At 45.1% G+C, this 26,923-nt stretch overlaps 1 protein-coding gene across 7 annotated transcripts in view; it reads right to left on the bottom strand.

The window, feature by feature from the left end:
* abr (ABR activator of RhoGEF and GTPase) overlaps positions 1 to 26,923 on the bottom strand; it is a 232,319-nt gene that overhangs the window by 100,469 nt on the left and 104,927 nt on the right. For 5 of the 7 annotated variants that reach the window (XM_020485490.2, XM_031826644.1, XM_020485489.2 and 2 more), the window contains exons 3-5: positions 20,548 to 20,646; positions 11,232 to 11,417; positions 6,386 to 6,493 (exon numbers count right to left, since the gene is read on the bottom strand). In XM_020485490.2, coding sequence (XP_020341079.1) covers positions 6,386 to 6,493; positions 11,232 to 11,417; positions 20,548 to 20,646 — 393 coding nt within the window. Of the gene's footprint in view, positions 1 to 6,385; positions 6,494 to 11,231; positions 11,418 to 20,547; positions 20,647 to 25,956; positions 26,499 to 26,923 lie in introns of those variants that run through there. The other 2 variants (XM_020485493.2, XM_020485492.2) reach the window with 2 other exon arrangements.

Here is a 26,923-nt window from a genome sequence, read left to right as displayed (position 1 = left end):
CACACACACACCGAGACACACACACACACCGAGACACACACACACACGAGACACACACACACACCGAGACACACACACACCGAGACACACACACCGAGACACACACACCGAGACACACACACACACACACACACACCGAGACACACACACACACCGAGACACACACACACACACACCGAGACACACACACCGAGACACACACACCGAGACACACACACGAAGACACACACACCGAGACACACACACACACACACACCGAGACACAACACACACCGAGACACACACACACAGACACACACACACCGAGAGACACACACACCGGAACACAACACACCGAGACACACACACACACAACACAACACACCGAGACACACACACACACCGAGACACACACACACACCGAGACACACACACACACACACACCAGAGGCACACACACACACACAGCACACACGACACACACACACACACACACACACACACACACACACACACACACACACACACACACCGAGACACACACACACACACACACACACCGAGACACACACACACAACACACACCGAGACACACACACACAACCGAGACACACACACACACCGAGACACACACACACACAACACACACCCCGAGACACACACACACACACACCACACCGAGACACACACACACACAACACACCGAGACACCCACACACACACACACCGAGACACCACACACACACACCGAGGAACCACACACACACACACACCAGGACACACACACACACACAACACCGAGACACACACCACACACACACACCACCGAGACACACACACACACACACACACCGAGACACACACACACACACCGAGACCACAACACCGAGACACACACACACGAGGGACACACACACAACACACCGAGACACACCACACCGAGAGACACACACACACACCGAGAGACACCACACACACCGAGACACACACACACACCGAGACACACACACCGAGAGACACACACACACACACCGAGAGACACACACACACCGAGACACACACACACACACCGAGAGACACACACACACCGAGAGACACACACACACACCTGAGACACACACACACACCGAGACACACACACACACAACACACCGAGACACACACCACACACCGAGACACACACACACCGAGACACACACACACCGAGACACACACACACACCGAGACACACACACACACACCGAGACACACAACACACACACACACACACACACACCCAGACACACACACACACACACACCGAGACACACACACACACACCGAGACACACACACACCGAGACACACACACACCGAGACACACACACACCGAGCACACCCCACACCGAGACACACACACACACACACACAACCGAGACACACACCGAGACACACACACACCGAGACACACACACACCGAGACACACACACACCGAGACACACACACACCGAGACACACACACACACACACACACACACACACACACACGAGACACACACCGAGACACACACACACACACACACACACCGAGACAACACACACACACACACCGAAGAACACACACAACACACACCGAGACACACCACACACACACCGAGACACACACACACAACACCGAGACACACACACCGAGACACACACACCGAGACACACACACCGAGACACACACACCGAGACACACACACACACACACACACACACCGAGACACACACACACCGAGACACACACACACCGAGACACACACACACGAGACACACACACACACACACACACACCGAGACACACACACACACACACCACACACGAGCACACACACACACACACCGAGACACACACACACACCGAGACACACACACACACACCGAGACACACACACACACAGCGACACACACACACACACCGCGACACACACACACACACACCGCGACACACACACACACACACACGAGACACACACACACACACACCGAGACACACACACACACACCCCGAGACACAACACCACACACACCACCGAGACACACACACACACACACACCGAGACACACACACCACACACACACACCGAGACACACACACACACCGAGACACACACACACACACACACACACACACACACACCGAGACAACACACACACACACACACCGAGACACACACACACACACACACACACCGAGACACACACACACACACACACCGAGACACACACACACACACCCCGAGACACACACACACACACACACCGAGACACACACACACACACACCGAGACACACCATACACCGAAGACACACACACACACACACACACCGAGACACACACACACACACACCACCGAGAACACACAACACACACACCGAGACACACACACACACACACACACCGAGACACACACACACACACACACCGAGACACACACACACACACCGAAGAGGAGCAACACCACACACCACACACACACCCACCGAGAGAGACCACACCGAGAGAGACACACACACACACACACCGAGAGACACACACACACCGAGACACACACACACCGAGACACACACACACACACACCGAGACACACACACACACACACACACCGAGACACACACACACACACACGAGAGACACACACACACACACACACACCGAGACACACACACCGAGACACACACACACACCGAGACCACACACACACACACACACACCAGAGACCACACAACACACGAGACACACACCGAGACACACACACACACCGAGACACACACACACACACACCGGACACAACCGAGACACACGCCACCACACCGATGACAACACACACCGAGAACACAACACAACCACACCGAGACACCCACACACCGGACACACACCGAGACACACACCCGAGACACAACACACACCCGAGAACACACACCCACACCGAGACACACAACGAGACACACCGGACACACGAGACACACACACACCGAGACACACACACACCGAGACACACACACACCGAGACACACACACACCGAGACACACACACACACACACACCGAGACACACACACACACACCGAGACACACACACACACACACACACACACCGAGAGACACACACCGAGAGACACACCACACACACACACACACACACACACCGACTGAGAGACACACACACACCGAGACACACACACACACACACACCGAGGACACCACACACACACACCGAGACACACACACACACACACACACCGAGACACACACACCGAGACACACACACACACACACACCGAGACACACACACACACACCGAGACCACAACCGAGACACACACACCGAGACACACACACACACCGAGACACACACACCGAGGACACACACACACACACACCGAGACACACACACACACACACCGAGACACACACACCGAGACACACACACACACACACACCGAGACACACACACACACACCGAGACACACACACACACACACACACACACCGAGAGCACACACCGAAGAGAGACACACACACACCACACACACCGAGAGAGACACACACACACACACACACACACCGAGAGACACACACACACACCGAGACACACACACACCACACACACACACACCGAGACACACACACACACACCGAGACACACACACACACACACACCGAGACACACACACACACACACACACCGAGACACACACACACACACACACACCCACACCGAGACACACACACACACACACCGAGACACACACACACACACACACCGAGACACACACACACACACACACACACACCGAGACACACACACCACCGAGACACACACACACACACACCGAGACACAACACCACACAACACACACACACACCGAGACCACACACACACACACACACCGAGACACACACACACACACACCGAGACACACACACACACACACCGAAGACACACACACACACACACCGAGACACACACACACCGAGACAACACACACACCGAGACACACACACACCGAGACACACACACACGAGACACACACACACACACACCGAGACACACACACACACACCGAGACACACACAACACACCGAGACACACAGACACACACACAGACACACACACGAGACACACACCGAGACACACACCGAGACACACACCGAGACACACCGAGACACACCGAGACACACCGAGACACACCGAGACACACCGAGACACACCGAGACACACCGAGACACACCGAGACACACCGAGACACACCGAGACACACCGAGACACACCGACCCACACCCAGAGACACAACAAGAGACACAACAAGAGACACAACAAGAGACTAGAGGTCGACCGATTAATCGGAATGGCCGATTAATTAGGGCCGATTTCCAGTTTTCATAACAATCGGAAATCTGTATTTTTGGGCAGCGATTTCCTTTTTTTTCTTTTACCTTTATTTAACTAGGCAAGTCAGTTAAGAACACATTCTTATTTTCAATGACTGCCTAGGAACTGTGGGTTAACTGCCTTGTTCAGGGGCAGAACGACAGATTTTCACCTTGTCAGCTCAGGGGATCCAATCTTGCAACCGTACAGTTAACTCGGCCAACGCTCTAACCATTGCACTCCACAAGGAGCCTGCCTGTTACGCGAATGCAGTAGAAGCCAAGGTAAATTGCTAGCTAGCATTACACTTATCTTATAAAAAACAATCAATCAAAATCACTAGTTATAACTACTAATCCAGTTTAGCAGGCAATATTAACCAGGTGAAATTGTGTCATTTCTCAGGGTATATGCAACAGTTTGGGCTGCCTGGCTCATTGCGAACTAATTTGCCAGAAGTTTACGTAATTATGACATAACATTGAAGGTTGTGCAATGTAACAAGAATATTTAGACTGATGGATGCCACCCGTTAGATAAAATACCAAACGGTTCCGTATTTCACTGAAATAATAAACCTTTTGTTTTTTAAATGATAGTTTCCGGATTCGGCCATATTAATGAGCAAAAAGCTCGTATTTCTGTGTGTTATGTTATAATTAAGTCTGATTTGATAGAGTAGTCTGACTGAGCAGCAGCAGGCCCGTAATCATTCATTCAAATAGCACTTTCGTGCATTTTGCCAGCAGCTCTTCGCAAGCACAGCGCTGTTTGTGACTTCAAGCCTATCAGCCTAATGGCTGGTGTAACCAATGTGAAATGGCTAGCGAGTTAGCTGGGTGCGCGCTAATACTGTTTCAAACGTCACTCGCTTTTAGATTTGGAATATTTTGTGGAGCGATGGGTAACGCTGCTTCGAGGGTGGCTGTTGTCGATGTGTTCCTGGTTCGAGCCCAGGGAGGAGCGAGGAGAGGGACGGAAGCTAAACTGTTACACTGGCAATACTATAGTGCCTATAAGAACATCCAATAGTCAAAGGTATATGAAATACAAATGGTAGAGAGAGAGAAATAGTCCTATAAATACTATATTAACTACAACCTAAAACCTCTTACCTTAGAATATTGAAGACTCATGTTAAAAGGAAACACCAACTTTCATATGTTCTCATCTTCTGAGCAAGGAACTGAAACGTTAGCTTTATTACATGGCACATATTTTACATGGCACACACATATTGCATATTGGCACATATTACTTTCTTCTCCAACACTTTGTTCTTGCATTATTTAAACCAAATTGAACATGTTTAATTATTTATTTGAGGCTAAATTGATTTTATTGATGTATTATAGAAGTTAAAATAAGTGTTCATTCAGTATTGTTGTAATTGTCATTATTACAAATAAAATAATAAAATAAAAATCGACCGATTAATCGGCATCTTCTTTTTTGGTCCTCCAATAATCGGTATCGCCTTTTTTGGCCCTCCAATAATCGGTAATCATAATCGGTCGACCTCTACCAGAAACACACACACCCACAAACACGACACACCCAGAGACACACACACACACAACACACCTAGAGACACACCCACCCAGACACACCCACCCAGACACCCAGACACACACACACCCAGACACACACACACACCCAGACACACACACACCCAGACACACACACACCCAGACACACACACACACACACACACACCCACACACACACACACCCACACACCCACACACACAGAGACACACACACCCAGAGACACACACACCCAGAGACACACACACACACACCCAGAGCCTGGTTGAGGCTGCGTGGAGCTAATGAAGAGGAATGGAGCTGATGCAGCAGACTGTCGGGCTGGGAAAACACACGGCCCCAAAACTACACACACACACAAATACATACACAACACCATATATTAGTACACATTTCAGCCCTCACAACTGATGTGCATGGTGTGAGTGTGCTTTGTGTGTTTACGTGTGTGACCAACATCTACCTCAGAGATCTTCTGGAACTGGGTGTTGGCCTGGCTGCATTTCTCTGCTGTCTCCACCGCCGTCTTGTAGTTGTCAACAAAAGCCTTGTACACCCCCAGCTGGCTGGCCTGGAGCACAGAGGAGAGGACACAATATTAACACCATGGAGAGAGGGAGGAGGAGGAGGATGAAGAGGAGGAGAATGAAAATGACGCTGTCTGGAAGTCCACTCCTTTATTTTATTCTATGTTTAGAACTACCCCCAAGACTGGAGAGGGGTATTGGATGACGCAATTCAACTCCCTCTAAGAGGAACCCAATCACATTTCTATACAGTGTAAAGCTTAAGAGCAGTAGTGTCAAAAATGTCAAAAAAGTGTCAAAAATACAGCCCGTGAGGTAAATACATAAAGTTAAATAAATGTATATATACACAGTGCATTCAGAAAGTATTCAGACCCATTTACTTTTTACACATTTTGTTACATTACAGCCTTATTCTAAAATTATTAAATAGTTTTTTTCCCCCCTCTCATCAATCTACATACAATACCCCACAAAGCAAAAACAGCTTATTATAATTTTTTTCAAATTTATAAAAAATACCAAAGTGAAATATTATATTTACATAAGTATTCAGACCCTTTACTCGGTACTTTGTTGAAGTACCTTTGGCAGTGATTACAGCCTCAAGTCTTCTTAGGTATGAAGCTACAAGCTTGGCATACCTGTATTTGGGGAGTTTCTCCCATTCTTCTCTGCAGATCCTCTCAAGCTCTGTCAGGTTGGATGGGGAGAGTCGCTGCACAGCTATTTTGAGGTCTCTCTAGAGATGTTTGATCGGGTTCAAGTTTGGGCTGTGGCTGGGCCACTCAAGGACATTCATAAACTTGTCCCAAAGCCTCTCCTGCTTTGTCTTGGCTGTGTACTTAGGCTCGTTGTCCTGTTGGAAGGTGAACCTTCGCCCCGGTCTGAGGTCTTGAGCGCTCTGTTGCAGGTTTTCAGGATCTCTCTGTTCTTTGCTAAGTTTATCATTTTTCCCTTGATCCTGACTCACCGTCCCTGCCGCTGAAAAACATCCCCCACAGCATGATGCTGCCACCGCCATGCTTCACCATAGGGATGGTGCCAGGTTTCCTCCAGACGTGACGCTTGGCATCAGAACTAAGACTTCAATCTTGGTTTCATCAGACCAGAGAACCTTGTTTCTCATGGTCTGAGAGTACTTTAGGTAAACTCCAAGCGGGCTGTCAATGTGCCCTTTACTGAGGAGTGGCTTCCATCTGGCCTGATTGATGGAGTGCTGAAGAGATGGTTGTCCTTCTGGAAGGTTCTCCCATCTTCACAGAGACACTCTAGAGCTCTGTCAGAGTGACCATCGGTCACCTCCCTGACCAAGGCCCTTTCTGCCCTGATTGCTCAGTTTGGCCAGGCAGCCAGCTCTAGGAAGAGTCTTGGTGGTTCCAAACTTCTTCCATTTAAGAATGATGGATGCCACAGTGTTCTTGGGGACCGTCAATGGTGCAGAAATGTTTTGATACCTTTCCCCAGATCTGTACCGCGACACAATCCTTTCTCTGAACTTTGTCATTATGGGGTATTGTGTGTAGATTGATGAGAAAAATTTATATTTAATACATTTTAGATCAAAGCTGTAACGTTTACCAAAATGTGGAAAAAGGGAAGGGGTCTGACTACTTCCCGAATACACTGTATAAAAATTGAACTCAATATACTTTAAAATGACTAAAACCAAATGGAAACAGTGTAGTAATGATAATGGACCTACATTCATTCAGTTTCTTGACTGTGTCCAGCTCACTAAGAATCCCCCAAATGAAAACTTCACAGTCAGAGTGCATAGCAAAATAAAAAAAGATGGATAGAGGACTATTATGCGTCCCCAGGGGCAAAGTGAGTTTGACACCCCTGTTTGGCTCCAAATTAATACCCATTCAAATGATCTCTCCTGAGAGGCGTGAAGAACATCTATTGTGAACGATGCAGACTATAAATTCCATCGAATCCAGGAGTGATTTGAAATCAACTCCAACACACTACCAGAGTTAGCAGGGCCGCGGCTCCGCTGGCTAGAAGCTATCTCTCCCTTGGACACCTTCTAATCATATCCCCACAATGCCCTTCCCTGCTTCGGGTCCCACGTTCCTGATTGGAGCACAGTCAAATCAGCCAGTCGCAACGTCCAGGCCTCTCTGTGCATTCTAATGAAGGCAATTGGACCAGGAAATGAATATGCCTACATAAACAGCTCTGGTGAAGGGACAAGGGAGAGCTAGTCAAGACATTGATGGAGGGAGTGAGAAAGGTATTGGTCTGTGAAATAAATGAGAGGTTAGATTAATTAGAACGTGTTAAGCTACTGTATGTGTGCTCTGCCTTGCCTCCCCATCCCTCCCTCCCCCGCTCTCGTCCTCTACCCGTGTGGTGTGATGCATTATCACTGTTGGAGAGGAGAAGTGGAGAAACCATGAGGTCTCTGAGGACACTTCAAAGCAGAGATCAATATTCTTTCCCTTCTCTCTCCCCTTCTGGCTCATCTTCCATTATGCTCCCCTGTACCCATCTTTCCCTGCAGATTTGGAGAGAACCCTCTGACCCAATCAGTCGTCATGGCAAAGGCTGTCTCCTAGCAACATTTACATCCTTGGCAGAAGCACTTCGGTCTCTCACCAGAAGCACTTCCGTCTCTCACTTAGGTACTAGAAAACACCCTGAGACATAGGAGAGGGTGAGAAATATGTATGAGAGGATAGGAGAGAGAAAGAAAGAAAAAACACTGACGATTTCCATCCCTCTTGCTCCCCTCCTCTCTCTTTCCCCTCGCTTCTTTCCTTTGATCCCCCTGCATCTCCCTCTCTGTTTCTACTGTAGTGTCTCCAGTGCCCCACACAGGGAGCAGTGGGGAGTGTGCTGTGTAATTATGACACCATCTGTACACTGTATGGTGGCTCCCTCACAGACAGGCCTGTCTAAATGTTTAGTCGCCATGTGACACACACACACACACACACCTCCCAGATGGAACTGGATGATTCTGCTAATGGATGTCGGCGAGACATCTGTGGTGTGTGTGTGTGTGTGTGTGCGCATGCACATGCGTAATTTGATGTCTTCCACTGAAAACGTACTAAATGAATTAACCGAATATACAGTTACGTCAGTATAATGAACATTTAGAATCTTTTCTATCCAATTGAAAATGGAGGTTAAAACTTTGCTTCTACGACAAAACAATAGTCACATAAATGCAGAACACCATACTAAGTGGAACACCGTACTAACTGCTAATCACATCAGTCTGCTCTGTCAGAGTGGTGTTGTATCACATGGAGAGCCCTAACTCCTTTAGAGACCTTCCTTATGAGACAGAACACTCCTAACCCAATCAGATTCATGGAACCGTTCCCTAAACCAATCAGGCTCCACACTCTGGGGTTTAATGAGCAGTGTAATCCAGGAAAGAGACGGTGTACATTATATACAAATTGGATTCATAACACATAATAAGAAATGTAAAAATGCACAGGACATACCAAATGAATGCTGTAGAACACCACTTTCAAAACTACTGTCCACACACACACACACACACACACACACACACACATACATACATACATACATACAAATAAATAAATAAATAAAATAAATAAGAGCGAGAGAGAGAGAGAGAGAGAGAGAGGGTACTAGGGACAGGAAGAGGGCGATAAATGTTCACAAGACCCTTGTACCCTACAGTACATGAACATTTAATTGTCAGAAATCAGCCTGTTAGAGAAACTGATGTAGGGAGAGAGATGGATGGGGGAGTGGGAGCAGAATAGAGACAAATGTCTGGGCAGACCCCAGTGTAATTGAATGTTTATCCTAGAGGGGTATAGATTGAACAGAGGGAGGTGATACCATACATGTGAAATCTATGCAGTTACAATCAGGGGTTGGAATCAAAATAATTTTCCAATAATTTCGTTAATAATTTTTAAAAATGTAATGTTCCGTTCCACTGTTCTGCCCAGCAAAATAAAGTTCTGAACTGGTTCAGATCGAACCCCAAAAACCCAACTGTTTATATTGTTCCTTTCTGTTCATTTTTAAACCTCTGAAATATGTATTTTTTACATCTGGCATTTAGCGGATCGAGCAGCTTGCTTTGGAGCAGGCAAGCTATTTAAATGCATCGGACAGACAAGTGCAGGGCGCGATTTGCGACTGAAATTTTACGTGTGGGGAGAGAGCTAGGAGGAAGCGCTGGGCATCTTGTTGTTAATGACACCTGAATTAGGCCTGCATAATCATACCCACGGATGACCGGCTTCTATGAAGGATCAATAATTGTATTTGAAGTTGAACTTCAGAAAGTTGGCTAAATGCTGGACCAGAGTTAGCTAGCTAGCTAACAAGCTTGCGTGTGGGGAGCAGCACCAGAATATACATACAAATACAGCTAACCTTTTTGTAGTTAATAAATCCAACGTGAAATGTTTACTAGCATTGTTAAGGATACTATAGTCTATTTTTCTCTAATAAAAATTCTCTCCCCCTAATGTCTGAATAATGGTTGTAACGTTGGAAGACTAGTAGATTATGCTTTGGAAGGGGAGGCACTGGCAGGCAGGCAGACACTGGAATACAATTAATTTGAACTAGATTTCCAAGTTGTCCTCCAACTTCCTGTTCTTCCATCTTTCTGGAGTCTCAAGAGTTGTGCAGGTTTGTACTCCAACCCAGTACTACTAACACACCTAATTCAACTCAATCAAAAATCAATCTTGATGATAAATTGATAGATTGACCAGTTGAATGAGTGACTGACAGGTTGGTTGGTTGATTGATTGCCACCCTTACCAGTTTCTGGAAGAGGTGTCCGACGGCGACCTTCTCATCCCACTGCTGGATGTGAGGGAAGAGGGCGTCGTAGAACTCCTTATGGATCTCAAAGATGTCCTGGATCTTATAGAAGATGGTCTCTACCTGCTGTATGGTCAGCACCGGCTGGGAGGAGGTGGCTGTAGCCTTCAGGGGTCGCATGGGCTGCACACACACACACATTCAGAAAATAGTTAGTGTGTGTTTGTGTGTGTACCGGTATGTGTGTATACCTGCACTGACGCTTTCAACACATAAATCATCATGATCCTGTGCAGTGCTCAGTAGTGCTTTATTATTAGGGGTGGGCGCTGCAGCATGACCAAAGACTGGAGAACAGAGTAGAATAGAGCTGAGCTGTTCCTTTTAGTACTGATGGAAACACAGCTCTGAACAGACCACAATTACAAATCGAACCAAACATCCCAAAATGTTGTTTAGAAATGTTTGCGCAGGCACCAAGCCTGAGCACCAGAGTGACATCACTGCCTCTTTTTTTGGATTTCAGTCCAGATAGCTAAACTCTTATCTGTACTTGATAAGCCAGGGACTGGCGGATGATCCCAGGCTTATCGAGTACAGATAAGAGTTTCAATACCCTGAGGGAAATCCAAAAGAGAGGATATCACAAATATTTTCCCTCCAATCAAAACAGAATCACACCACCACGTCATTCATGTGTTGCTAAGGTCCTCCATCTCCACATCCCGGTTGAAAATCAGTGTCGTAACAATAGTGTTACTATGAGAAAGCTATTCATAAGCTTACAGAATGTTAGCTTTCATTATTTTTTTTATATTTTTTTTATTTAACCTTTATTTAACCAGGAAGGCCAGTTGAGAACACCTTTATTTAACCAGGTAGGCCAGTTGAGAACACCTTTATTTAACCAGGTAGGCCAGTTGAGAACACCTTTATTTAACCAGGTAGGCCAGTTGAGAACACCTTTATTTAACCAGGAAGGCCAGTTGAGAACACCTTTATTTAACCAGGAAGGCCAGTTGAGAACACCTTTATTTAACCAGGTAGGCCAGTTGAGAACACCTTTATTTAACCAGGTAGGCCAGTTGAGAACACCTTTATTTAACCAGGTAGGCCAGTTGAGAACACCTTTATTTAACCAGGTAGGCCAGTTGAGAACACCTTTATTTAACCAGGTAGGCCAGTTGAGAACACCTTTATTTAACCAGGAAGGCCAGTTGAGAACACCTTTATTTAACCAGGAAGGCCAGTTGAGAACACCTTTATTTAACCAGGTAGGCCAGTTGAGAACACCTTTATTTAACCAGGTAGGCCAGTTGAGAACACCTTTATTTAACCAGGTAGGCCAGTTGAGAACACCTTTATTTAACCAGGAAGGCCAGTTGAGAACACCTTTATTTAACCAGGAAGGCCAGTTGAGAACACCTTTATTTAACCAGGTAGGCCAGTTGAGAACACCTTTATTTAACCAGGTAGGCCAGTTGAGAACAAGTTCTCATTTACAACTGTGACCTGGCCACATAAAGCAAAGCAGTGCGACACAAACAACGACATGGAGTTGCACATAAACGTGCAGTCAATAACACAAAAGAAAAGAAAAGTAGAAAAATCTATGTACAATGTGTGAAAGTGTAGAAGAGTAGGGAGGTAGGCAATAAATAGGCCACAGAGGCAAAATAATTACAATTTATCATTATAAACACAGATGTTTATTACAATGGGTCAACACAAGGGGCATTTAGCCCATAGCATTGCTTATGCTTATTTATTTATCACTCCAGTGTTAATCTGCAAAATTGTAATTATTTGCCTACCTCCTCATGCCTTTTGCACACATTGTATATAGACCCCCCCTTTGTTTTCTACTGTGTTATTGACTTGTTAATTGTTTACTCCATGTGTAACTCTTTGTTGTATGCTCACACTGCTATGCTTTATCTTGGCCAGGTCGCAGTTGCAAATGAGAACTTGTTCTCAACTAGCCTACCTGGTTAAATAAAGGTGTTCTCAACTGGCCTACCTGGTTAAATAAAGGTGTTCTCAACTGGCCTTCCTGGTTAAATAAAGGTGTTCTCAACTGGCCTACCTGGTTAAATAAAGGTGTTCTCAACTGGCCTTCCTGGTTAAATAAAGGTGTTCTCAACTGGCCTACCTGGTTAAATAAAGGTGTTCTCAACTGGCCTACCTGGTTAAATAAAGGTGTTCTCAACTGGCCTACCTGGTTAAATAAAGGTGTTCTCAACTGGCCTACCTGGTTAAATAAAGGTGTTCTCATCTGGCCTACCTGGTTAAATAAAGGTGTTCTCAACTGGCCTACCTGGTTAAATAAAGGTGAAATTTAAAAAAATATATAAAAAAAATAATGTCCAAACAATTGGAATTGGCCACTCGTGGACTCCAATCAAGTTGTAGTGACATCAAGGATGACCAAAGGAAATTGGATGCACTTGAGCTCCATTTGGAGTGTCATAGCAAAGGGGTGTGTATACTTACGTAAATTAGATTTCTGTATTTAAATTTTCTATAAATTTGAAAAAATGTATAATTCCATGTTTTCCCTGTCATTATGGGGTATTGTGTGTAGATGGATGGCAAAAATACATTGCATCCATATTTTATTCAGGCTGTAACACATTCAGTCCATGAAAAATAATTTGCCCACTTTCTGATATTCTTGATTTTTGCATATTTTTGATACTGAATGTTATCAGATCTTCAACCAAAACCTAATATTAGATAAAGGGAATCTGAGTTCACAAATAACCAAAACATTGACACTTATTTAAATGTATTTAATTAACAAAGTTACGCAACACTCAATTCCCCTGTGTGAAAAAGTTATTGCTCCTTTACGGGGTCTGAGACGCCGAAGCTTCCCACCATTAACTCTGACAAATTGAAAACTCTAGTCATTGGCGAATCCATTACCCGCAGTATTAGACTTAAAGCGAATCATCCAGCGATCATACACTGTTTACCCGGGGGCAGGGCTACCGACGTTAAGGCTAATCTGAAGATGGTGCTGGCTAAAGCTAAAACTGGCGAGTGTAGAGAGTATAGAGATATTGTTATCCACGTCGGCACCAACGATGTTAGGATGAAACAGTCAGAAATCACCAAGCGCAACATAGCTTCTGCGTGCATATCAGCTAGAAAGATGTGTCGGCATCGAGTAATTGTCTCTGGCCCCCTCCCAGTTAGGGGGAGTGATGAGCTCTACAGCAGAGTCTCACAACTCAATCGCTGGTTGAATCTGTTTTCTGCCCCTCCCAAAAGTTAGAATTTGTAGATAATTGGCCCTCTTTCTGGGACTCACCCACAAACAGGACCAAGCCTGACCTGCTGAGGAGTGACGGACTCCATCCTAGCTGGAGGGGTGCTCTCATCTTATCTACCAACATAGACAGGGCTCTAACTCCTCTAGCTCCACAATGAAATAGGGTGCAGGCCAGGCAGCAGGCTGTTAGCCAGCCTGCCAGCATAGTGGAGTCTGCCACTAGCACAGTCAGTGTAGTCAGCACAGCTATCACCATTGAGACCGTGTCTGTGCCTCGACCTAGGTTGGGCAAAACTAAACATGGCGGTGTTCGCCTTAGCAATCTCACTAGGATAAAGACCACCTCCATTCCTGTCATTACTGAAAGAGATCATGATACCTCACATCTCAAAATAGGGTTACTTAATGTTAGATCCCTTACTTCAAAGGCAATTATAGTCAATGAACTAATCACTGATCATAATCTTGATGTGATTGGCCTGACTGAAACATGGCTTAAGCCTGATGAATTTACTGTTTTAAATGAGGCCTCACCTCCTGGCTACACTAGTGACCATATCCCCCGTGCATCCCGCAAAGGCGGAGGTGTTGCTAACATTTACGATAGCAAATTTCAATTTACAAAAAAAAAAAGACATTTTCGTCTTTTGAGCTTCTAGTCATGAAATCTATGCAGCCTACTCAATCACTTTTTATAGCTACTGTTTACAGGCCTCCTGGGCCATATACAGCGTTTCTCACTGAGTTCCCTGAATTCCTATCGGACCTTGTAGTCATAGCAGATAATATTCTAATCTTTGGTGACTTTAATATTCACATGGAAAAGTCCACAGACCCACTCCAAAAGGCTTTCGGAGCCATCATCGACTCAGTGGGTTTTGTCCAACATGTCTCTGGACCCACTCACTGTCACAGTCATACGCTGGACCTAGTTTTGTCCCATGGAATAAATGTGGTGGATCTTAATGTTTTTCCTCATAATCCTGGACTATCGGACCACCATTTTATTACGTTTGCAATTGCAACAAATAATCTGCTTAGACCCCAACCAAGGAACATCAAAAGTCGTGCTATAAATTCACAGACAACACAAAGATTCCTTGATGCCCTTCCAGACTCCCTCTGCCTACCCAAGGACACCAGAGGACAAAAATCAGTTAACCACCTAACTGAGGATCTCAATTTAACCTTGCGCAATACCCTAGATGCAGTTGCACCCCTAAAAACTAAAAAAATGTCTCATAAGAAACTAGCTCCCTGGTACACAGAAAATACCCGAGCTCTGAAGCAAGCTTCCAGAAAATTGGAACGGAAATGGCGCCACACCAAACTGGAAGTCTTCCGACTAGCTTGGAAGGACGGTACCGTGCAGTACCGTAGAGCCCTTACTGCTGCTCGATCATCCTATTTTTCTAACTTAATTGAGGAAAATAAGAACAATCCGAAATTCCTTTTTAATACTGTCGCAAAGCTAACTAAAAAGCAGCATTCCCCAAGAGAGGATGACTTTCACTTTAGCAGTGATAAATTCATGAACTTCTTTGAGGAAAAGATTATGGTTATTAGAAAGCAAATTACGGACTCCTCTTTAAACCTGCGTATTCCTCCAAACCTCAGTTGTCCTGAGTCTGCACAACTCTGCCAGGACCTAGGATCAAGAGAGACGCTCAAGTGTTTTAGTACTATATCTCTTGACACAATGATGAAAATAATCATGGCCTCTAAACCTTCAAGCTGCATACTGGACCCTATTCCAACTAAACTACTGAAAGAGCTGCTTCCTGTGCTCGGCCCTCCTATGTTGAACATAATAAACGGCTCTCTATCCACTGGATGTGTACCAAACTCACTAAAAGTGGCAGTAATAAAGCCTCTCTTGAAAAAGCCAAACCTTGACCCAGAAAATATAAAAAAACTATCGGCCTATATCGAATCTTCCATTCCTCCCAAAAATTTTAGAGAAGGCTGTTGCGCAGCAACTCACTGCCTTCCTGAAGACAAACAATGTATACAAAATGCTTCAGTCTGGACTTAGACCCCATCATAGCACTGAGACGGCACTTGTGAAGGTGGTAAATGACATTTTAATGGCATCGGACCGAGGCTCTGCATATTTTACCTCTTGGGGATGTTATTCGAAAACATTATGTAAACTTTCACTGCTATGCGGATGACACACAGCTGTACATTTCAATGAAACATGGTGAAGCCCCAAAATTGCCCTCGCTAGAAGCATGTGTTTCAGACATAAGGAAGTGGATGGCTGCAAACTTTCTACTATTAAACTCGGACAAAACAGAGATGCTTGTTCTAGGTCCCAAGAAACAAAGAGATCTTCTGTTGAATCTGACCATCTTAATGGTTGTACAGTCGTCTCAAATAAAACTGTGAAGGACCTCGGCGTTACTCTGGACCCTGATCTCTCTTTTGAAGAACATATCAAGACCATTTCGAGGACAGCTTTTTTCCATCTACGTAACATTGCAAAAATCAGAAACTTTCTGTCCAAAAATGATGCAGAAAAATTTATCCATGCTTTTGTCACTTCTAGGTTAGACTACTGCAATGCTCTATTTTCCGGCTACCCGGATAAAGCACTAAACTTCAGTTAGTGCTAAATACGGCTGCTAGAATCCTGACTAGAACCAAAAAATTTGATCATATTACTCCAGTGCTAGCCTCTCTACACTGGCTTCCTGTCAAAGCAAGGGCTGATTTCAAGGTTTTACTGCTAACCTACAAAGCATTACATGGGCTTGCTCCTACCTCTCTCTCTGATTTGGTCCTGCCGTACATACCTACACGTACGCTACGGTCACAAGACGCAGGCCTCCTAATTGTCCCTAGAATTTCTAAGCAAACAGCTGGAGGCAGGGCTTTCTCCTATAGAGCTCCATTTTTATGGAACGGTCTGCCTACCCATGTCAGAGACGCAAACTCGGTCTCAACCTTTAAGTCTTTACTGAAGACTCATCTCTTCAGTGGGTCATATGATTGAGTGTAGTCTGGCCCAGGAGTGGGAAGGTGAACGGAAAGGCTCTGGAGCAACGAACCGCCCTTGCTGTCTCTGCCTGGCCGGTTCCCCTCTTTCCACTGGGATTCTCTGCCTCTAACCCTATTACAGGGGCTGAGTCACTGGCTTGCTGGGGCTCTCTCATGCCGTCCCTGGAGGGGGTGCGTCACCTGAGTGGGTTGATTCACTGTTGTGGTCATCCTGTCTGGGTTGGCGCCCCCCCCTTGGGTTGTGCCGTGGCGGAGATCTTTGTGGGCTATACTCAGCCTTGTCTCAGGATGGTAAGTTGGTGGTTGAAGATATCCCTCTAGTGGTGTGGGGGCTGTGCTTTGGAAAAGTGGGTGGGGTTATATCCTTCCTGTTTGGCCCTGTCCGGGGGTGTCCTCAGATGGGGCCACAGTGTCTCCTGACCCCTCCTGTCTCAGCCTCCAGTATTTATGCTGCAGTAATTTATGTGTCGGGGGGCTGGGGTCAGTTTGTTATATCTGGAGTACTTCTCCTGTCCTATTCGGTGTCCTGTGTGAATCTAAGTGTGCGTTCTCTAATTCTCTCCTTCTCTCTTTCTTTCTCTCTCTCGGAGGACCTGAGCCCTAGGACCATGCCCCAGGACTACCTGACATGATGACTCCTTGCTGTCCCCAGTCCACCTGGCCATGCTGCTGCTCCAGTTTCAACTTCCACCTGACTGTGCTGCTGCTCCAGTTTCAACTGTTCTGCCTTATTATTATTCGACCATGCTGGTCATTTATGAACATTTGAACATCTTGGCCATGTTCTGTTATAATCTCCACCCGGCACAGCCAGAAGAGGACTGGCCACCCCACATAGCCTGGTTCCTCTCTAGGTTTCTTCCTAGGTATTGGCCTTTCTAGGGAGTTTTTCCTAGCCACCGTGCTTCTACACCTGCATTGCTTGCTGTTTGGGGTTTTAGGCTGGGTTTCTGTACAGCACTTTGAGATATCAGCTGATGTACGAAGGGCTATATAAATAAATTTGATTTGATTTGATTTGATTTACACTCAATAATTGGTTGTGCCACATTTAACTGCAACCAAATGCTTCCTGTAGTTGTTGATCCGTCTCTTACGTCACCGTAGAGGAAATTTGTCTAAGTCTTGTATAGAGAACTGCTTTAACTCACTGACATTTGTGAGTTTTCAAGCATGAACGGCTCATTTCAAGTCTTGCCACAACATTTCAATTGGGATTAGGTCTGGACTTTGATTAGGCCATTACAAAACCTCAAATGTGTTGCTTAACCATTTTCATGTAGACTTGATTGTCTTGCTGCATGACCTAGCTGCACTTCAGCTTCAGCTCACAGACAGACGGCCTGACATTCTCCTGTAGAATTCTCTGATACTAGAAGGAATCATGAAGACTGTTCTGTAAGACAAGTCGTCCAGGCCCTGAGGCAGCAAAGCATCCCGAAACTATCACACTACCACCACCATGCTTGACTGTTGGTATGAGGTTCTTCCTGTGGAATGCACTCCACAGCGACGTGAGAGACTGATCAACAAACTACAGGAAGCATTTGGTCGGCGTCATTGCAGCAAAAGTTATTGAGCGTAAGTGGGCAATTACTTTTCACACAGGGGCATTGGGTGTTGCATAACTTTGTTCATGAAATAAGTACATAATTGTTGTGTTATTTGTTCACTCAGGTTCCCTTTATCTAATATTAGGTTTTGGTTGAAGATCTGAAATATGCAAAAGTAGAGAACATTTTAAAGGGGGAAAAAACTTATTCACAGCACTGTAATGTGGAATACATTCAATGGGTAGGAATACGTTCTGTAGGAAGTGTATGCTGTATCCAGATAGTGTTTTACCTACCACGGCAGGACGTCATTGTTTTCAATGTGTTGGGCTGGGTGTGTCTGGGCAGAGTGGCGCTGGTCGAGCAGGTGGAGCCAAACCAGATAAACACAACCACCATACATCACCATCACCTCTCAACCAGGAAAGCACCCCGGTGTGTCGCCAGACCTGCCAGGCCCACTGAAATCTTGCAGGATGCACCACAACACACAGCCGTCCATTCAGTCCTCTGCCCTGCACCACTCCACATAAAACTGAGGAGGTTGTGGAACCAACTGCTGTTTATAGTTTTATATCTATCTATCTATATATAGTTTTATATCTATCTATCTATCTATCTATCTATATATATATATATAGATCTATATATATATATATAGATCTATATATATATATATATATAGATCTATATATATATATAGATCTCTATCTATATCTCTATAGATATAGATATAGATATATATATATTTATTTATATATATGTTTTATTGTCACATACACCAGGAGAGGTGCCTTGCTCAAGGGCACAGATTTTTCACCTTGATGGATCAGGTATTCAAACCAGCAACCTTTCGGTTACTGGCTTAACACTATTTAATTTTAGATTTAAACTTAATTTAACTCGGCAAGTCAGTTATGAAGAAATTCTTATTTACAATGACTGCCTACCAGCCCGGGATCGAACCCGGGTCTGTAGTGACACCTCTAGCACTGTGATGCAATGCCTTAGACTGCTGCGCCACTCAGGATCCCGTTCTAACCTAACCGCTAGGCTACCTGCTGCACTCGTAACGGTTGTTCCTGTTTAAGACCATGGTTTGTAATACTGAACCCATTTTACAGTTGTGCAGAGACAGACAGGATGTGACATCAAGCTGCAGTTGCATGGGGTACACAGCTATCCTGGTTCAGGATACGCTTGGCCTTTGTTCTGTTCTAAATATGACTGACCACTAACCACTAATAGCACTCACAGAGATGAGAGCACAACTTCTCGAAAACGCATAATGCTTTTAGGAACCCAGTCTCCCATGCGGCTCTACTTGGAGCCACCGTGGTGCCGACACACTGGCCTGAGGGCTAATGCTGTCCAGCACAGTCCCACACAGACAGCACTACATAAAGGAAAGGGAAGAGCGGGGGTAAGTCCACCATATCGTGTCCTTGATAGTGAGCGTGTGTGTGCGCGCACGCCTCACCAGAAGCAAAGCCTCCAGCTGGTTGATGTAGATCTCCTCACTGGCTAGGAAGCCAGACAGAACCAGTTTCTTCATCTCCAGACCCTTTTCGATGTCACCCTGCAGAGAGGCCAAAAGAAAAGGACATCAGTCATACATGCGTCTATACACTACTATGATACTACAGTATGTAAAAACAGCGGTGGCAGGGCATGGTGGTGTTCAACACAGTACTGGAACAAACACATTGGCTCTGTCTGTAGGGCCACAGCCACGTGCACAAACACTATGGACAGGCTCATAACTTTGAGGCCTCTCACTGGAAAGGAAAAGATCCAAGCAGATTCAAATCTTGATGGGAGTTTTTGTGTACATAGCTTGTATGAGTGCACATATATTTGTATTTGTACAAGAGAGGCCATTTTCCTGGTGCCCTCTACTCTCCTCCCACAATTAGTCATGGGCACTAGGCAGGCAGAGGGCAATCAAGTCCAAGTGGAGGTGTTTGTTTTGGCCCTGAGAGACAGCGAGGAGGAGGTAGGAAGAGAGAGTGCGAGGGAGTGTGTGTGGATAAGGCTGGGCAGGTTCAGATCCTTCTTGTTAAAGCAGGACCAGGAGCTCACCCTGTCTGCTGTCCTACTAAACCACACCTACAATCACACACACCAGGGATGCGTTTCAAAACGACACATACTAGCCTTCAACAGGTGACACGCACACACAGTGTACACCCAGAGAGCACAATGTAAGCTACAGCCCTAGCCAGGTGCTTTCATGTGATCAAAGGGCCCAGTTCTGACAATACAAACCCATATTACAGTTCACTCCGACTCATGTGGCTCTCAGGGTTGAATTAACCAGTTTCATTCCTCCAGTTCCTTAAAAGTAGTCAGTATGGATTTCAGTTACAATACTATTTCATGTGAAAGGAGAATAGCAGAAGACTCAACAGCCAGATCACATGAATTAATAAAATACTGGCTGTTTATTTTAATACCAAACATGTCTGGAAAAAAACAAGGGTTTATTTTCCTTTTGGAAACATTACATAAATGGTACAGTTGTTGTATTGCTCAGTCTTGGGGAAGTCCCACCCAGAAGACTAATAGCCTGTAAACCAAATTTAGAGGCTTTTTGAGCACTCCCATTTATATGCTTTAATTTAAATGTATTCACACTAAAACTTAAAGTGGTAATCTGTGATTGGTCCATCCATTTTTGGAATTCTAAAGCAATGATATCCATTGATTCTTGAAGGACAGTCATATCCCATCAGAAGCCAAAATATAAGCCTGTTTTATTCCATTGTTTGTAAACAATGTAATTGTAAACAAATACTGTATAGCTTGAAAACATGGTTCAAACTATCATGTTGATATCGTTGATGGTGAGACTTCCCATCCATAGTTCTGTCTACGAATATGAGAGTGGTTACATTTCGCCAGCCCCATCCCTGAGCTTTTTACCAAAACAGGGGAGGGAGTTATTTGAACTGCAGATTGCCTTTAAGGAAAACAATAGACTGTGTTCTCATAAAACCTGTTAGATGAAACTTTTTGACAGGGCCCAGTAGTATAATGTATTATTATAGCGTACGGTCTCTCTCACCACACCCATAGAACTCAAGGGTCAACTTAATGACCAACCACACAAACTAGTCCCATGGCTCTTATAATGTATCCACACCAACCATTTTTAAAGATATTATCTGGTACTTTGTATACTTTTTTGCCAGTAGTACTGAAAGTAGCGACCAAGAAAGTGGTCGCCAAAATGTGGATGAATGCGTCACAAATGTGCTGAAATGTGCACCACGTCATTGCTCTCTCTCTCTCGCTCTACTGTGGGAGGTTTAAAAAAAGACTTACTAGCAGCCAAAGTACCGGAGCACGTCGTTAACATATAGCTGCAGTCAACAGGTGAAGGTGACAAAGGAAAAGTAACATATTGTATCAGAGCAAACAGACAGACAAATGATACATGTAAAACAGAATCTTTGATACCATCTGACAACTGTTGATGAGGCTGTCTACTGGGAATTTCTGCTGAATTGTGTGTGTGTGTGGGTGTGACTGTGTGTGTGTGTGTGTGTGCAGAATGAGTGGAAGTGGGAGGTAGATTAATGATTAACAGGAGCAAATCCTTCCCATGTAATCAGCAGACAAAGATGAGCAGAGGCTGATAAGAGACAGGCAGGGAGACGGAGTACCAGGAGTTCACACTGTACCTCACCTTATTAACCCCAATGACCTCACGGATCCGAATAACACCAAGTCATCACAGTGACGGGACATGGGAGGTTCCACTTCCACTGTTAAGGGCAAGAGGTCTTACTAGTTAGTGGCATCAGACTGAACCACCAGAACGGAGTACAGTCGCTCTCTTACCAGGTCCTACTAGGTCTGCCTGGCTTAAAAGATTATCTGAATGAAACTAACCTGGATAAATTATACTAAAAACAAAACTTTCATATAGCGCTGACCGCTGATTGCTACTTTATTGAGGAAAAATGTACTTGCTATAACTGTGATATGTGGTTGTCCCACCTAGTGAATGCACTAACTGTAAGTTGCTGTGGATAAGAGCGTCTGCTAAATGACAAAAATGTACACTACCGTTCAAAAGTTTGGGGTCACTTAGAAATGTCCTTGTTTTTGAAAGAAAGGCACATTTTTTGTCCATTCAAATAACATCAAATTGATCAGAAACACAGTGTAGACATTGTTAATGTTGAAAAAGACTATTGTAGCTGGAAACGGCAGATTTTTGTTTAATGGATTATCTACAGAGGCCCATTATCAGCAACCAAATCCTCCTGTGTTCCAATGGCACGCTGTGTTCGCTAATCCAAGTTTATCATTTTAAAAGGCTAATTGATCATAAGAAAACCCTTTTGAAATTATGTTAGCACAGCTGAAAACTGTTGCCCTGATTTAAAGAAGCAATAAAACTGGCCTTCTTTAGACTAGTTGAGTATCTGGAGCATCAGCATTTGTGGGTTCGATTGCAGGCTCAAAATGGCCAGAAACAAATAACTTTCTTCTGAAACTTTTCAGTCTATTCTTGTTCTGAGAAATGAAGGCTATTCCATGCAAGAAATTGCCAAGAAGCTGAAGATCTCGTTCAACACTGAATACTACTCCCTTCACAGGAAAGCACAAAAAGTTTCAGGAGAAAGGTCTTAGTTTCTGGCCATTTTGAGCCTGTACTCGAAACCCACAAATTCTGATGCTCCAGATACTCAACTAGTCTAAAGAAGGCCAGTTTTATTGCTTCTTTAATAAGCACAGCAGTTTTCAGCTGTGCTAACATAATTGCAAAAGGGTTTTCTAATGATCAATTAGCCCTTTAAAATGCTAAACCTGGATTAGCTAACACAACGTGCCATTGGAACACAGGAGTGATGGTTGCTGTTAATGGGCATCTGTACGGATATGTAGTTATTCCATAAAACAATCTGCTGTTTCCAGCTACAATAGTCATTTACAACATTAACAATGTCTACACTGTGTTTAAGATCAATTTGATGTTATTTTAATGGACTCAAAAACAAGGATATTTCTAAGTGAACCCAAACGTTTGAACAGAAGTGTAAATCTGTGCCTCTAGGCTCGACCAGGACAGTGCACTGAGAACGGTGCTCCTCTATTAGTTCTGATAGGAGTCAGGATGACTTAAGAGGTTGCCCAACACACTGCTGAAGGAAACAGAGATGGAATCGGGGTCCTTTCCAGGAAATGCTGTGGTGTTTCTGATGGCCATGCTCTCGCAAATGGAAAATGAAACAGATAGAGCCAGGACTTCCTACAGTAACAGCGTGCTAATGCAGGCTTTACAACACTTTACAACGCTGCACAACGCTTCACAGTGCTGAGGCGGTTTGACAGGTTTGCCACTATATAGGGCTTTTATTCTACAGACAGGCAGCAGACTGACAAGCACTGTGACATGAAACACACACACAGAGATGTGGCTGAGCTACTGAAGGCCAGGCTCAGGTCTGTGTTCTATGACGTGGCACTGTGTTTGTTTGCACAGATGTTATTTCATTAGACCAAAGAAAACACACTTAAGTCACAGTAACTCCTCTCTCCTAAACATTGGCCTCAAAGCACTCTGCTTGTCATCCTGAGCATTCTGGAAGACACACAAACAGATATATATGCCTATAAAGAGCCAGTAGACAGACTTGTGTAATTCCCAGGCCCAGTGTGAAGTAGTAGAGGTTGAGGACAGACAGGAAAAACTCTTCTCCAGAGGGCTACTGTATGTCTGGAAGACGCTCCTGAACCTGTAGGCACAACGTTGTGGAACTTTCACATATAAATATTTTCTGTAGCACAACAAACACACCTTTCTGACATGTGGAATAGGGAACTACCGATTACATTTCTATCTGCAGCAGTCCACAATATTAGGGTACTAAACGTGACCGAGGAGTTCACTAAACGTGACCGAGGAGTTTGCTGCACCTTTTCTAATAAACCTGCCTAGTTTATGACTTAGGCATGTACTGTACAGTACTCAACAAAGCTGAGTTCAATGCTCTTTTCCCAATCACAGTGATGCACTGGTTAATGAGTTATAGCCAGGTGACTCAGCTGGTAAGAGGCTGGCTAAGAAAAGCACTGTCTTTCTTTATCAGTCCAACTCAACCTGTAGGAACACACACACACGTCAGTCAGCGTGAGGGACGTCACTTACAGTTTTATACTGACACCACACAGTTTACACCTAGCCTGCATTGGGTGTTTCTTCCCCATCCGATCAGTAGGCTGAGGACAAATCTGAAATGACACCCTATCACCTACATAGCGCACTATGCGATCAAGCCCTACCTGTAGGAACACACACACACATGGTCTCACTGTCACACATGTCAGTCAGTGCGAGTGATGTCAGTGAAATATTTATTCTGACAGCATTAACTTCCTCTCTTCCTCCTTCGTTCCACCCCTCCTCTCCCCAGAGATGCATACGACGTGACAGGAGGAGAGTAAATCTGGTTCAGACTGGAGCATGTCTCCACCCATCAGGTTGAGGGGTCTGTAAGGAGCTCTCTGGCCAACACACACACACACAACCCTATCACAGTGGAGGTCTGCACACACACACACACACACACACACACACTGAGGCCACATTGTGAAAAGGCACCAATAAGACTACCCACTTGGTTATTTTTAGCCAGGCACACAGTAAAGACCTAGGCTGTGTATGAGTGAGCAAGCAGTGGTGCGTTGGCAGTTTCTTCCTGCTGTCAAATCCTGTTTCAGTGGAAGGCTGAGGACAAATCTGAAATGGCACCCTATTCCCTACATATTGCACTCTACTTTTGGCCAAAGCCCTATGTTGTCAAGCCCTATCTGGTAAAAATAAGTGCATTATATAGGGGATAGGGTACCATTGTGGATGCAGCCTGAGACTCACCCTGAACTGCCTGTGGACAGGAGTCATCAGCATGTCTCCTGATGGGAGTGGACTCTCCAGGTCCATGTCTCCACACTCAAACACATTCTCATCCTCATCCTCCAGCACTTTGTCCAGGTAGCACAACACCTTCTCTTCATCCACCTCCATGGTCCTCCTAACAAGGCCTGCTCCCTGTCTTGCTACTTCTCTCCCTTCCTTCCTCAGGCTTCTCTCGGCCTGACCTGGCACATCAGTCCTTCCTCCAGTGCAGAAAGCCGGTCTAGTCCTTCCTTCAGGGCCCACAACCCACCTCAGCCCTCCTTGAAATACTTAATGTTCTGCTGTTTAGTCTCTCTCGCTGTCTGTCTTTATTTTCTTCCTCTTCTTGTTACTTATCCTTCTGTTAAGAGCCAGATAGCCTTTAGCTGGAGCTCCACTTCATTCAGCTGTTGCTGGTGTTGTGCGCAGCAGACACACACATACACACTCGCTTCGTAACACAAAACGAACATGAGGAGAGAGCGAGCCCCGCCTACCTCCTTCCCTTCCCCCGTCTTCCTGGTGTGTGTCACTGTTCTGCCTCTGTCGATGAGGCCTCTCCCCACCTCCCCTCCTCTCTCCACAGCAACGGCCAGAGAGCACAACCCCCAGTCACTTCCTCACAGGGTCTTGCTCTCTCTCGCTCTCTCTTTCGCACTCTCTCTCACTCTCTGAGTGAATGCTGTTCTAGGTGTATGTAATTATAGGTCAGAGTTCAGATGCCGTTTCCTGAATATATAGAGGTTTCTGCACAAGCACAGAGTAGGCCTATAGAACAATCGCTTCGTAACCAAATAAACATACCACATAAACAAGAGAGGAGTAGAATGGCTTTGTGAGTGACGCATCACCACAAGAAACATGACCACATATATAGTAGCTAAATGAAAATAAATGGACATAACAGAAATAGCTGCTTTATATTTCTTGATATAAAGAGACAGTC

Source organism: Oncorhynchus kisutch, linkage group LG6 (assembly GCF_002021735.2).
Source record: "Oncorhynchus kisutch isolate 150728-3 linkage group LG6, Okis_V2, whole genome shotgun sequence".
Lineage (NCBI taxonomy): Eukaryota > Metazoa > Chordata > Actinopteri > Salmoniformes > Salmonidae > Oncorhynchus > Oncorhynchus kisutch.
This window is presented reverse-complemented; position numbering and strand designations above follow the sequence as displayed.